Source organism: Heterocephalus glaber, unplaced genomic scaffold, assembly GCF_053883595.1.
Source record: "Heterocephalus glaber isolate CG9 unplaced genomic scaffold, H.glaber_assembly_v1.0 deba00001871, whole genome shotgun sequence".
NCBI lineage: Eukaryota > Metazoa > Chordata > Mammalia > Rodentia > Bathyergidae > Heterocephalus > Heterocephalus glaber.
The window spans coordinates 118,395-131,504 of NW_028258509.1; the positions used below are offsets into that span (position 1 = coordinate 118,395).

Sequence of the window (13,110 nt, forward strand, 5' to 3'; positions counted from 1 at the left end):
TTAATATGTAAACAAAGAGCTAGCTGCTTTGGATAAACGAGATTGGATAGCTTCAGGTCACCCCCACCCTTGTCCAGGCCCTTCTCATATAGCAAGCAACTATAGGACTCTAGAACCCAAACTGAAAAACCATGGAAATTGGGAACCCTTAAGGTCCCTGACACTTCTATGATCCTTAGCCTGAATTCTAATTTGGCACTTTAGTTCTCTGGTGCTTACTTATCTGAGAAATCTTTTTAACAAAAGATCCATGGCAAAACTGTCTATGCGCAGATGTTCAAGAAATGCATGATGAACGATCATTACACTACGCTTGGTGGAATTACTGTATTTCACATAGACAGCTATAGCAATGAGCTTTTGCCATGGATGGGCAGGTATCTGGCAAATACAGAAATCTGATCTGCTTGGTGCTGCTCTTTTCTGGGCACGTTTTGTTTCCCTGAGTTTGTTATTCTCAGGAGCAATACAAGAAAGATAGCTATAGTTAACTTGGTTCATAACAGTGGCTAATATAAAGACCTGGTTCCTGTGGGTCTTTTCCTAGAGTTCAGGAACAGCTGGTTCCCTGGAGAGGGGCTAATAACTAATATCTCAAGATATCAGGAGGATTAACTTCCTTCCTGGAAACTGCCACCTCAGCATGTGGCTCATTCAGTTCCAGCTAAGCCTTTGGACTAGTTTGATACTGTATGCTTATATGCCTGTAAATGCCTGCTTTCCTGTTCTTGTTGCTGCCTCAGAAATTGGACCAAAACTTTACCACCAAGACTGGCGGTGGAGATCTGAATACCTGGGAATCTCCTGGAATGGATGACAAACAAACAGCAAGGAAGAAAGACCAAGAGTGAAGTGTCTCTTCTACTGGCTGCAGAAGGAAAGCGAAAATGTAGGAATAGCTGCAGAGGAGATTCTAGGTTTCAGGGTGCAAGATAGAAGAAAAGGATGGCAACTAGTGGGAGGTCTAAGGAAGTGGTGAGAGGAAACAGCACTGATCCTACCTGCCCTTGCTGGCGGTTCCAACACTTTGTGAGACCACAGCTGCAGGCCAGGCCACAATCCGACTTTTGCTTCCTGCACCCACACTGTTTATTCCCACACCAACCCTTGCAAGAACACTGAAAAATAGGTTTATGGGAAGACATATTACTGAAAGGATGAGAATATTAGTTTAAAATATCTTTCCTTCATTTGCAAGCTTTTCTAGAAAAAATGTAAAGTATCATCTTTATCAAATGTCATTGTCCTCAGTCCTCTCCTTTTGTTCTCCATTGGTCTCCAAGAATTACCACAGGTTGGCAGGGGGTATCACAATGCCCAACTTGAAACTATATTACAAAGCCACTGTGATAAAAACAGCATGGTACTGGTAAAGAAACAGACCCGAGGATCAGTGGAATAGATTAGAAGATGCAGAAATAACTCCAGACATACTGAGCCATTTCATCTTTGACAAAGGAGCCAACCACCCTCAGCGGAGGAAAGATAGCCTATTTAATAAATGGTGTTGGAAAAACTGGATTTCAACCTGCCAAAGATTAAAACTAGACCCGTATCTATCACCATGCACTATACTAAGACAGAAGTGGATTAAAGATGTAAATATTAAAACAGAAATACTAAACTTCCTGGAAGATAAGTTATTAAGTAGAACTCTTGAAGACACTAGCATAAGAAAAGACTTTATGAACAAAACCTCAGCAGCACAGGAACCAGCAAAAAGAATCAACAACTGGGATCTCATCTTATTAAAAAGCTTCTGCACTGCAGGAGAAACCACCAACAGAGCTAAGAGACAACCTACAATGTGGGAAAAAAATTTTAGGAGCTGTACTTCAGACAAAGGACTACTATCTAGAATATATAAAGAACTGAAAAAATCAGACCCCCCCAAATTTAAAGACCCAATTCAAAAATGGGCATCTGAAATGAACAGACATTTCTCAGAACAAGAAGTAAAAGCAGCAAATAAACATATGAAAAAATGTTCAACATCACGGGTCATTCGAGAGATGCAGATGAAAACAACACTGAGATTCCACCTCACGCCAGAAAGAATGGCTGCTATCATGAAATCAACCAATAACCAATGCTGATGGGGGTGTGGGGAGAAAGGAACCCTTCTCCATTGTTGATGGGAGTGTAGACTGGTGCGACCACTGTAGAAATCAGTATGGAGATACCTCAAAGAACTAGGGCTAGAGGTCCCATTTGACCCAGCGATTCCCCTTCTGAGTATCTTCCCAAAAGAATTAAAAGAATCATACCACAGAGATATATGTGCAACCATGTTTATGGCAGCACAGTTTGTAATAGTGAAAGCTTGGAAACAGCCCAAGTGCCCATCAACTGGAAACTGGATAAAAAAGATATGGTATTTATAAAAAATGGAGTACTACTCAGCCATAAAGAAGGAGAAACTAGTCATTTATAGCTAAATGGATGCATATTGAGGACATAGTCTTAAGTGAAATAAATAGGACACACGTGTAAATACCAAATAGTTTCTTTGGTGTGAGAAACTGAAAGTGTAAATAACAATTAAAATGAATAATCGATAATTTGAAATAGGAAGAAAAGGTCCAAAGGGGTAGGGGAAGTGAGAGTGGAAGGGGAAAGGAAAGAAAGGAAAGGAAAAATTATAAGAAAAGGAAAAAATGGAAACAAAGTCTTTGTAAATAGGGAAGGGTGGAGGGGATGAAGGGAGCACAGGGAATGGGGAAAAATAAGAACCAAGATACATCATGTACGGGCACAAACACCCAGTGATAAATGTAAACGTATTGTATACCTAAAATGTACCAATAAAAGAATTGAAGCAAAAAAAAAAAAAAAAAAAAAAGAATTACCACAGGTTTACTAAAGTAAGTCATGGCAGACAACCCCATTTTCTTTTTCTGGCAGTATACTTAATGGATAGATGAGAGGAATATTATAATAATGCAAGGCAATTGACAGGCTTTTACAACAAATTTTTTTTTTACTTTTACAATTTTATGAGCAAACTGAAGAACAGTGAGTTGGGCATATTGTATAGTTCGGTATATTTAAGGATTGAGCATAAATTGCTTGATGTCTTTTTTAGACTAACTGTACTTTCCAACTCACATTTATATTTTATAGTTTCTAGAGTACTTTCATATATATAAATATGAAATCTTTTTTTGCTTTGTTTTGATTTTTGGTACTGGGGATCGAACTCAGGTCCTTGTGCTTGCAAGGCAGGCAGTGGAACCACTGAGCTAAATCCCCAGCCCAAAATCTTTTTTTTTTTTTTTGAGACAGGGTCTCCCCATGTAGCTTAAGCTGTCCTTGAACTATGTAGCCCAGGCTGGCCTGAAACTTGCAGCAATCCTCCTGTTTCAGCCTCCCAAGTGCTGGGATTAGAGGCTTGCACCACTACACCCAGCATAAATATGAAATGTTATAACCAGTCTACCAGGTAGGAATATTTAACAGCTCTAACAGTGGCACAATGCTTGGAGGATGATTAATAGGTAAGACAACAGGATCACAATCCAAAAATATTTTGACAGGCTGAAATTATGGGTTCAAAGTAGAAAGAAAAGATATAACAGGGATATGTCTGAGTGTGGTATTTAGGTTCCCCCCAAATTAGCCACATGAATAGAATATGGGAGAAAATCTAGCTTATAAGTAGTGTGTACAGAATGGGCCTAGGCACTTGAGATGTCAATAGTGTGAATGGCCATCAAAAAGCAAACGTGGTCAGGCAAAAATCTGGAGTTCAGAAAACATGGGGAGCAATTATTTCATTATACCCTAGGTCAGTTAGACCATACAGTATTTGAAATAATGTGTCCTATTTCAGGGCACCATTTCTTCCATGCATACAAAAGCACAGACAACAATAGTAAGAAGAAAAACCCAACTCACTCCTCCTCCCCTCAATAAAGTAAAGATATAATTCAAGTCTCTTGTCTACCCTTTCCTGACTCCATTTGCCTCTCTGTCCCCCAGGAGTAAATAGTCTCTTGAATTAGGTATTTATCACTCCTATGCATGTCTTTTTCTTTCTTTCTTTTTTTTTTCGGTACTGGGGATTGAACTTGGGACCTTGAGCTTGTGAGGCAGGCAGCAGCATCACTGAGCTAAATCCCTGGCCCTTTTTTTTCTTTTTGGTTTTTGAGGCAGGGTCTGGCTTTGTAGTTCAGGCTGCCCTCGAACTCCCAGTGATCCTCCTGCCTCAGCCCCCTGAGTGCAGGGATTACAGGCGTGCACCACCATGCCCAGCTCCTATGCATGTCTTTTACCAAAAGGAGTTTTACAAAAAATATAAGGAAGTGTTTCACATGTTTAAACTTTATCTAAATAGCATCTTAATGTGTTGCTAACATGTAGCTGCAGTTCCATTTCATTTTCACTCTAAGAACATGCCACAATTTATCCATTCTCCTGATAGTGACATTTTCCACTCTTACAAACACACTGTGGATTCATACTGAGTTTACGATCAATCAACTTCAAACCCTTAAGCCTTTTACATATGACAACCATAACCTTTGTTTTGTAGTTGTGAAGGTAAAGGAAACTGGTTTTTCCCCTAGTTCTGTGGATATCATATATCTCTTTATAAAAATTGGAAGTGAAAAATGATTTTAATAGTTGTAACATTTCATCATGTGGACATGTCAATTTATGTAACCAGTCCCCTAATATTAGGTATTAAGATTGTTTTGAAAGGAATTGTTTGCTATTATAAATCATGTTGTAGTGAATATCTAAACCATACCTCGAGTGACAAGGTCTGCCTTGATTTGGCCTGACTACCTCTGACTTCATCTTGTGTTGCTCTCTCCCACTTCTTAACACATACTAGCCACACTGGCTTTTTCAGCTGTTCCTTGAGACACCAAGTTCTTTCCTGTCTCGAGGTCTTTGCATTTGCTGTTCCCCTTCCCTGAAATGTTCTTCCTCTGATTGTTCTCCTGATTTGCTCCTTCACTTTGTTCAGATCTTGGCTTACACAGGTCTTCCTTTCCCAAATACTCTCTTTCTACCCTATCATTCTTTACAATTTCACTGTATTTTCTTTTATTTTTCTATATTACCATCTAAAATTATTTTGTTTTTCTAGTTACTGTCTCTCCCCACAAGAATGTATTTCATAATGGCAAGGGTCTCATCTGTATTGTTAGTTGTATTCTTAGCACCTAGAAACAGTAACTGACACATAGGTACTCAGAAAAGATTTTTTAAATGAATAGATCTATTTACATGCCAATGACCATTTTTCCTTAGTATAAGCTCCTGGATGTATAATTACTGGGTCAGAGAATAGGGGTATTTTCTTTCATTATATGTGTTGTCAAAGCAAGCATGATGGGAACATTTTTAAGGCTTCTGATAGTATTTTCAAGTTGCCTTCCAGAAAGGCATATGAATTTACACAAAATCTTGGCTGTTTTGAATAAGACACAGCAAAAGACAGTTCTATGACAAGCCCTAGAGATAACTCACAAGGATAACACTGAACCTTGACTGATGTTACCCAGGTATGATGACCCTTTGACCATTTACGAATTCATCAAAATGCTTCAAAAGTGCTGTTACCCTGCCCATGTTTCTTTATTTTATTCAAAGGGAAAACATGAGGGCACAGTTATCTGAAGGGCTGTCGTTAAGAAGAACAATGAGGCTCTGACATAGCCAAGACCCATTAATGGGATGATTTATTATAGGACAGAACATTTCAGCTAAATAATTTCTAACAATTAGTGGAATGGGCAGCCCTGTGAGACTATGAGCTTCTTCTTAGTCTAGTCTTCAAGCAAGTGGAGGCTAGATAAACACTTGTTGTGGTACTACAGAATAGTCATTACACGCATGATAGATGTAGTCACATGAATGCCATGTGCATGAGCTATGACTTCATCCCATTCTCTCTCATGCTAGGAAGCAGATCTGAATGTCAGAGAGTGAGTATAACTGACACAGACAGAACTGCAAATATGTATGTATGTGTGTGGGGTGTGTATATATCACAACTGGTGACAAGCCACTGGCATATCCCAGTACTATTGGTGAAAAGTAATAGGATTCTTTTCCTTTCTTTGAAGTGCTGGGGATTCAATCTAGGGCCTTGCACATATTAGGTAAGTTCTCTACCACTAAGCTACACTCCTAGCCCATATTACTGTATTATATTTATTGTATTGTATTTTGAGACAGGGTCTTGATCAGTTGCCTAGGCTGGCCTTGAACTCACTTTCTGTCTCAGCCTCCAGAGTAGCTGAGATTATAGGCACACAACATTGTGCCCACCTCAAGGTTTCATTACATAGAGTGAAAAGCACAGGTAAAAGACCTATGGGGTTCCCTTTAGCCTGTGGTCTCAACCCTGGCTGCAAATAAGAAATGTTTGGGGAGCTTTTCAAAAAGACTAGGCCTACCACAGACTAATTAAATCAGAATACCTGGAGATGGCATCCCAAGTTCCCTATGTTTAAAAGTTTCCTTTGGGATTCCAATGTGCAGAGCTGGGATTGAGAATGACTGCTTTAGAGCCTATGATTCTTCTGGAACTAAGTTCAGTGTTATATTGTATCTTGGAAGGATAAGATCTGCTCAGATCCACACCCCACCCCCGCCCCACCCCTCCCGTACTCAGGACCTTGCAGTTGTACGGCAGGTGTGGTTCCACTGAGCTAAATCCCTGGCCCTGGTCAAAAATTTTAAATGGATAAAAGCAGGCTATGAATTAGGAGATCTGGGCCTTAGTCCTAAAATTAATACTTGGCATGACCTTTGACAAGTCACTTCATCCAAGTTCATCTCCACTCTTTCATTAGTAAGGAACAAACAAAAACATCTGCTTCCCTTTTCTCGCACAGGTGACAAATGAAAGTATTTGTGAAATGTTTACAGTGCTTTAATAATAATAATAACTGTATATTTTATCCATCACAAGGTGCTCTTTACATATATTCCCTCTTTTAACTTCTCAGATGCTATATAACACCATATAAAAGTAACATTATTAAACCTCATTTATATAACTTTGACTTTTACTTTGATTCAGGACATTAGCACTGGAAGGGATCCTATATATCACCTACTCTAGTCTATTCTCTTCATTGAATAGATAAGGAATCTGAAGCTCAGGGACGTTAAGTGACTTGTTCAAAGTCACCCAAAGAATGAGTGGCAAACTCATGACCAGAACCTATGACTATCTGGCTTCTAAGTTGCTACTTTTTCTACTACTGCACATGACCTACCCTTAGCATCCCCTTAGTAAAAGCAGAAAATGTGGCTGTTACAGTCTCTTTTTCAATAACCAAGTGATAATACCAGCCATCTTCAGCTGGGCTGTAGCAATAATAAGAAAGATGGAATTCATGCATAGCTAATGTATCTACAACAATCTGATCAACAGAGATCATAGCATCCACATAAGTTGCTAAAAGGGAAAAACTAGACTTTATGCCAATTTGCTCCTCCTCTTGAAGTCCAGGGGTACATACCTCCCAAGTTATAAAATTAGGAAAAGGCCTAAAAAGAAAAAACTGTTACTGTTTCAGAATTAGGATTTCACATTGATAGCAGGTATTATTTACTTGCAATATTTACTATACTTCCATAATTTTCCTTTTAAGTTAGAGCAATATTAACAAATATATTAAACTTTTCTTCAAGAACAAATATATTCATATTTGCTTCACAGTTAGAAAACTCCTTTCCAGTGGTTTTAGGCCCTCTACCAATTGTTTCTATGTATGCTTCTCAACTCTGCCTCATATGCACAACTAACAGTAGTGGCAGCAGTACTAAGACATTGAAATCTACATTCAGCTCATGCTCTCCACTTTAACTACAGGGGAGTGTTCATGTTTGCCAAGTAAATGAATGAAAGACAGACATTTTGTCTCATTTTCTCTAAGTGTCTCAACCCTCTGTGCTCTACCATCTTACAGTCTTTGCAAGATGTTATTCATTCATTGTACTAGAAATGTTCTCCCTGTTGCTCCCAAGACTGTGGTTTCCTTTCTACTTTATAATGTAGTAATAGCCACCTCCTCTGATGGCATCTTCTTAAACTATAGCTTTCATTTGGCTCTAAAAAAAAAAAAAATCATCTTCCTGAGATGAATATGCTGAGGTTCTAGTTATCCTTTGATTTCCTTTTTTTTTTTTGGTACCCAGGATCGAACTTGGGACCTTGTGCTTGCGAAGCAGGCACCAGAACCACTGAGCTAAATCCCTGGCCCTATCCTTTGATTTCTTTGCTTTGTTTTTCCATTAAATTATAAGCTCTTACCAGGTATGCTAGCACACACCTATAATCATAGCTACTCATGAGACTGAAGCAGGAGGTTCACAGGTTTGAGGCCAAGCTGGCAAAGAGTGAGACTGGATCTTTAAAAAAAATCTCAAGCAAGGGCCAGAGATTTAGCACAGTAGTTCTGCTGCCTGCCTAGCAAGCGCAAGGTCCTGAGTTCGATTCCCGGTACCAAAAAAAAAAGGAAAAAAGTCTCAAGCAAACAACCCCTTCCACTCAAAATTATAAGCTTTTTGAGGCCAAGGATGTGCTCTTAGTCCCATCATGAGTATATGGTACAATGCATTCCTGAAAAATCTGACTGGCCACATGACTTAACACTCCATGGCCATCTATTTCTTATGGCTTCCTTTGCTCTGGTGCTGTGGTTTCATAAGGCTTGGTTTCCCATGTGGTATACTATCAGCTAATCAAATCAAGTAAGCTTCTAGGAAAACAGCTAAGGTAATTTGTGAACTGTCCTTTTTGAGTAGAATGTGGCTGCAGGGCACAGTAGGGTCATGGTGGTAAACTGTAGTACCTAGGAAGTTAATATTTGAACATAAAACATCTATATTTGCTCACTATCATTGTAAATAAATAAAGTATGCTTCAAAGTCAGATTTTTGCTAACTAGCCTTAACTTGATGTGTTTGATCTTTATTACCTTTTTCTGTAAATCTGTTTGCCTTTAGATTTATAAGCAAAAAGGCAAAGATGATGAAGTACCCACTCAGCTTCTGGTCTGCAGTTGTTACTGATGTGACCATAATGTGGTGGAAACAAACTAGACTCAATGTTAGAATATTCTGTTTCAAGTCCTGAATGTCACTTGGTTTTACGACCTTTGGTTATTTCTTTCTTGTGAGTCTAAAGTCCATTTGTAAAATGCAAATGATAAATACACCTGGATTTTTTTGTGATGATTAAAAGATTATATATATGAGAATGGTTTATGAACTGTAAGGTGCTATAAAAAATATGGACTGACATGATCACTTTGGAATCAGTTTCAACAAAATGGTATAGAACACTACATATTCAGACCAGTAAGATCTTAAAAAAACAGACAGCCAATGTGTCTACTCCAGGTTCTACTCAGAGCTGGCCCAATAAGCCCCTCTTAGTGGAGTCAGTGCTTCTAAATAGGATCAAAGAGGGTCATTTGCAGGACTGGGGCCAGCATATTCCTGGATTCAAAAAGCTGTTCCAATGACAGTGAACACTAATGAGAAGAACCAGTGACAGAGTTAAAGAGCTGGCTCCTACCCCTTGGATGTTCTTCCTGGGCACCTTAATTAATTTTGATGGCTTCCATTCTTCATCGTCACCATCATTACCATAACCATCACCATCTTCTTGCTCATTCACAGAATGCTCCAAATAATATTTTAGATCCTCGATGTCCATGCTTTGCTCTAGGAACTTTTCTTTAACACGGGAAGGTTTTGGCTAAGAAAATATTTCAAGTGGTTATTCAATAAAAATTTTAAAAATACATATGGCATCATATCTTCCCAGTAGCTGTTGCCAGTGATATTCTCAGAGCTCCTCAAATATATCCCACTCAGCTTTATTAATTAGAAAAAAATCTGCGTTGATCTTTGGCCTCAGACTCCTTGAAGGGACAGAAATTGGAGGCTGGTCAATCTGAGGGAGGAAGGGAGGACTCCTGATGTGATAAGTATCTTTGGATGGACAGTTGAACATTGCTCTTTTCCCTTCTTCCTCCTCCTCCTCAGTTGTGTTACAAAATGCTTGTGTATGGCCAAAAGTCAGTCTACTGTAGAAGAATACCTGTTTTCCTTAGGATTGTACTATAGTTTTATCTGGAATGTCATGGAAAATTGAGATGCTAAAATTTGGGAATTTTGTCTGTCTCTCTCTCTCTGTCTAGTGAGATACTAAAATTTGGGAATTTTGTCTCTTTCTCCTTCTTTTCTTCCTTCCTTTTTTCCTTCCTCCCCCCTCTCTTTTCCCTCCTTCCTTCCTCTCTCTCTCTCTCTCTTTTTGTCCAGTCTGGTCTTAAACACATGGTGATCTTCCTGCTTTGGCCTCCTAAGTGCTGGGATCACAGGCTTCTGCCACCACATCTGACTGGGAATTTTAACTGTTAACCCCTTATAAAGTGATTTTAGTACACTCATCCCAAACCTATGTTATACAAAGGTATCATAGGCACTAAGCATTTTACCTTAGGTGGGATATATTCAAAGGAAGAGTCTGGAGATAGAAGGATATCCTTAGGAATATGAGGTTTCTGCCCGCTGGCTACTTGGAGGAGGGTCAGTTTCTGTTTGAAAAGGAAAGACAGTGTATAATGTATGGCAGATTCTGGGAGTGTTCATTGCTTAAACAAGGATTCCAGACCTAGGCTAGCTCAATTTTAAACTGTAGTAAAGTGAGGCAGGACCAGAGTAGAGTACGTTTACGGATTCCCATGTTCTAAAATCAGTATTAAATTCAGAAAAGGGCATATTTAAAAACTTGTATTTATGCCACTTTGAAATGCACAAGATGGTATCACATAGAAATTTAGTGCAGATCTCATAAAATAGAGCCAAGCCACCAAACTGACGGCTGCTCCCAACCACTATCCTTGGCGGCAACAGGGTCTCTCAGGGCTTAAGTGTTGAGAAATCTTGTATTACCTGCTTGATTATTTCACTCTCCCGGAGAAGCTGCTGATTTTGCTCACACACTTCTTGCATCTTCTTAAGCTCTTCATCCTATTTCCAGATAGTGCATTGACAGGCAGGGTTATTTTTGGCATTACATGTGGATTACCACATAACTCACATAGATGAAAACATACTGCTGCCAAGTTGCTGGCAGCAGATGGTTTTTGCACAGCAGGGAATGGCACTCTGAAAAATGTCTTATTCCCAGTTCCTAAGTGCCTTGAATGCCACTTCTATTCCAATGCTCTCCAGCAGCCTTGACCACATTCCTCATGGGCTCTGTCCAACAACTCGCCTTTTTATTTTCCCATTCTCTAGTCTCATATAGTGGTACCTCGGTCCACGAACTTAATTCTTTCCACGAATCTGGTAGTAAACCGAAGTGGACAAGAACTGAATCAAATTCAATGATTAAGTTCAATGTTGACCTTATGGGGAAATCTTATTCAGTTCTCATCCAATTCCATTTGCAACTAGAATTGTGGAAAGAATTAAGTTCACGAACCAAGGTACCACTGTATCCCCTATTCACATTAGGATGCTGATTCAGAAACCCACACAGGGTTAGCCTTATTAGGTGCTTCCATTCATCCTTCTCAAGGAAGACTGGACAGTTTACTTGCTATTCTAATAAGCCTGATTAAACATCCTGGCACTTAAAAAAAATGGATTCATACCTACAACTTTAACTAGTTTGGTTATGTCTTAGGTGGGAGGTATCAAGGAAACCCTAGAGGCTGGCTGTGCAAGTAAAAGATTCTAATTTGGACTAAAATAGTGCTCCAACATGCTACTAAAGGGTGTGGTGTTCTCAGCTTCTGGAAGGAATTCAGACCCCAGGCATTTTATAAACATGTCAGATCTCAGCTCAGAACAAACTCAGAAAGATACAGTTGAATCCCTCCAGGATTCTAACTACTAGATGATTTTATTTCCTCAACTCTTCAGAGCTCTGAGTTGAGGCAAAAGAACAGGAGGTTTTTCAAAGTCTGGTATGGAGTATGTACTGCTTTTCTGGTACCAAAAACAAAGTTATTCTGCATGTGTCTATACTCTGATTACCCCTAACCTGGGCCACAAAGAAAAAGGCTACCACTGTAAGCCTTTCTCCAGAATGCAATAACTCTGCTGTAAGGACAATGGTCTAAATAAATGAGACAGGATTCTCAGTTAGGCCTATGAAGCCCATCTCAGGAGACCTTTTCCTCCTTCTCATACCTGACACTTCAGTGTGCTCAGCAGCTGTTGTTCCTTTCCACTGACTGACTCCTCCAGCTGCTTCTCTGCCATTTGGCTTTGCTGCAGCTGGCTGAGAAGGTACAGCACCTGCAGAAAGACACAACACACTGGGTGATATCAAAGGAGCAAGAAGAAAAAGGAATTTCAACCTAGTTAAGCCAGGTTATCTCATTGTGATTTAGAGGTAAATCTTGTCTTTTGCTCATATGGCTTGATGTGGTAAGCATAGCAGCAATGTTTCTTAGCACATTAATCTTGGGACTCAAGTTAAGGGCCAAGAGCCATTGTCACTGACAGCTGTAAACTCAGACAAGTCACTTCTCTCTGTTTCAGATTTTTTAATTGGCAAAATTTGGAAAAGACAACATAGCTTTTGAAGGAAGTCACTACTTTTTAAAACCAACAATAAAAGGCAATGGTAGTTTGTGTCTCCACTATAGCTTCTGGGCTTGCCATTTTACCTTCTCTTGGTGCTGTTGCTCCACTCTGACCAGTTCAGCTTGCAACTCTGTCTCTATCTCAGCAAAATGATTTCGTTCCTCAAACAGCATCTTCTGCACATCAGCACAGCTGGCCTTGCTCTGCTTCAGGCTGCTTTCAAGCTTACTGACCTGTATTTTGGACGAGACAAGCTGGGTGGGATAAAAGAAGATCAATTCACTTGAAGAATGATCCACCTTTCCCCATTCATTAGGTAGGAAAGTGGCAGCTTTCTTGAAATGGCCTGCAAAAAATTCCTCCATGTCAAAGTTCATTTTTATTTTTTCATGTCACAGAGATTCTGACACTGAATACTAACAATACTACTGTTCTATTCCTAGGCTGAGACTGTATTTCTACTGAGACATATATCCTAGGGCTGGAAGTCACGGCTAAGGACATTTTATTTCTTGCTCTGTTCCAAGACAA

The 13,110-nt window shown here is 39.4% G+C and overlaps 1 protein-coding gene and 1 long non-coding RNA gene across 9 annotated transcripts in view; one reads left to right on the forward strand and one right to left on the reverse strand.

The window, feature by feature from the left end:
• LOC147820468 (uncharacterized) overlaps positions 1-9,122 on the forward strand; it is a 32,762-nt gene extending 23,640 nt beyond the window's left edge. The window contains exon 2 of the long non-coding RNA XR_015448483.1: positions 744-9,122. This is a non-coding gene — a long non-coding RNA (uncharacterized LOC147820468). The remainder of the gene's footprint in view (positions 1-743) is intronic.
• The window catches only part of LOC147820469 (chromosome-associated kinesin KIF4A-like), a 111,789-nt gene that overhangs the window by 2,081 nt on the left and 96,598 nt on the right, over positions 1-13,110 (reverse strand). For 3 of the 8 annotated variants that reach the window (XM_087204176.1, XM_087204174.1, XM_087204179.1), the window contains 6 exons: positions 12,663-12,833; positions 12,181-12,288; positions 10,933-11,010; positions 10,476-10,574; positions 9,551-9,733; positions 1,002-1,118 (listed from right to left, as the gene is read on the reverse strand). In XM_087204176.1, coding sequence (XP_087060302.1) covers positions 1,002-1,118; positions 9,551-9,733; positions 10,476-10,574; positions 10,933-11,010; positions 12,181-12,288; positions 12,663-12,833 — 756 coding nt within the window. The remainder of the gene's footprint in view (positions 1-1,001; positions 1,119-9,550; positions 9,734-10,475; positions 10,575-10,932; positions 11,011-12,180; positions 12,289-12,662; positions 12,834-13,110) is intronic. The other 5 variants (XM_013068457.3, XM_087204177.1, XM_087204175.1 and 2 more) reach the window with 4 other exon arrangements.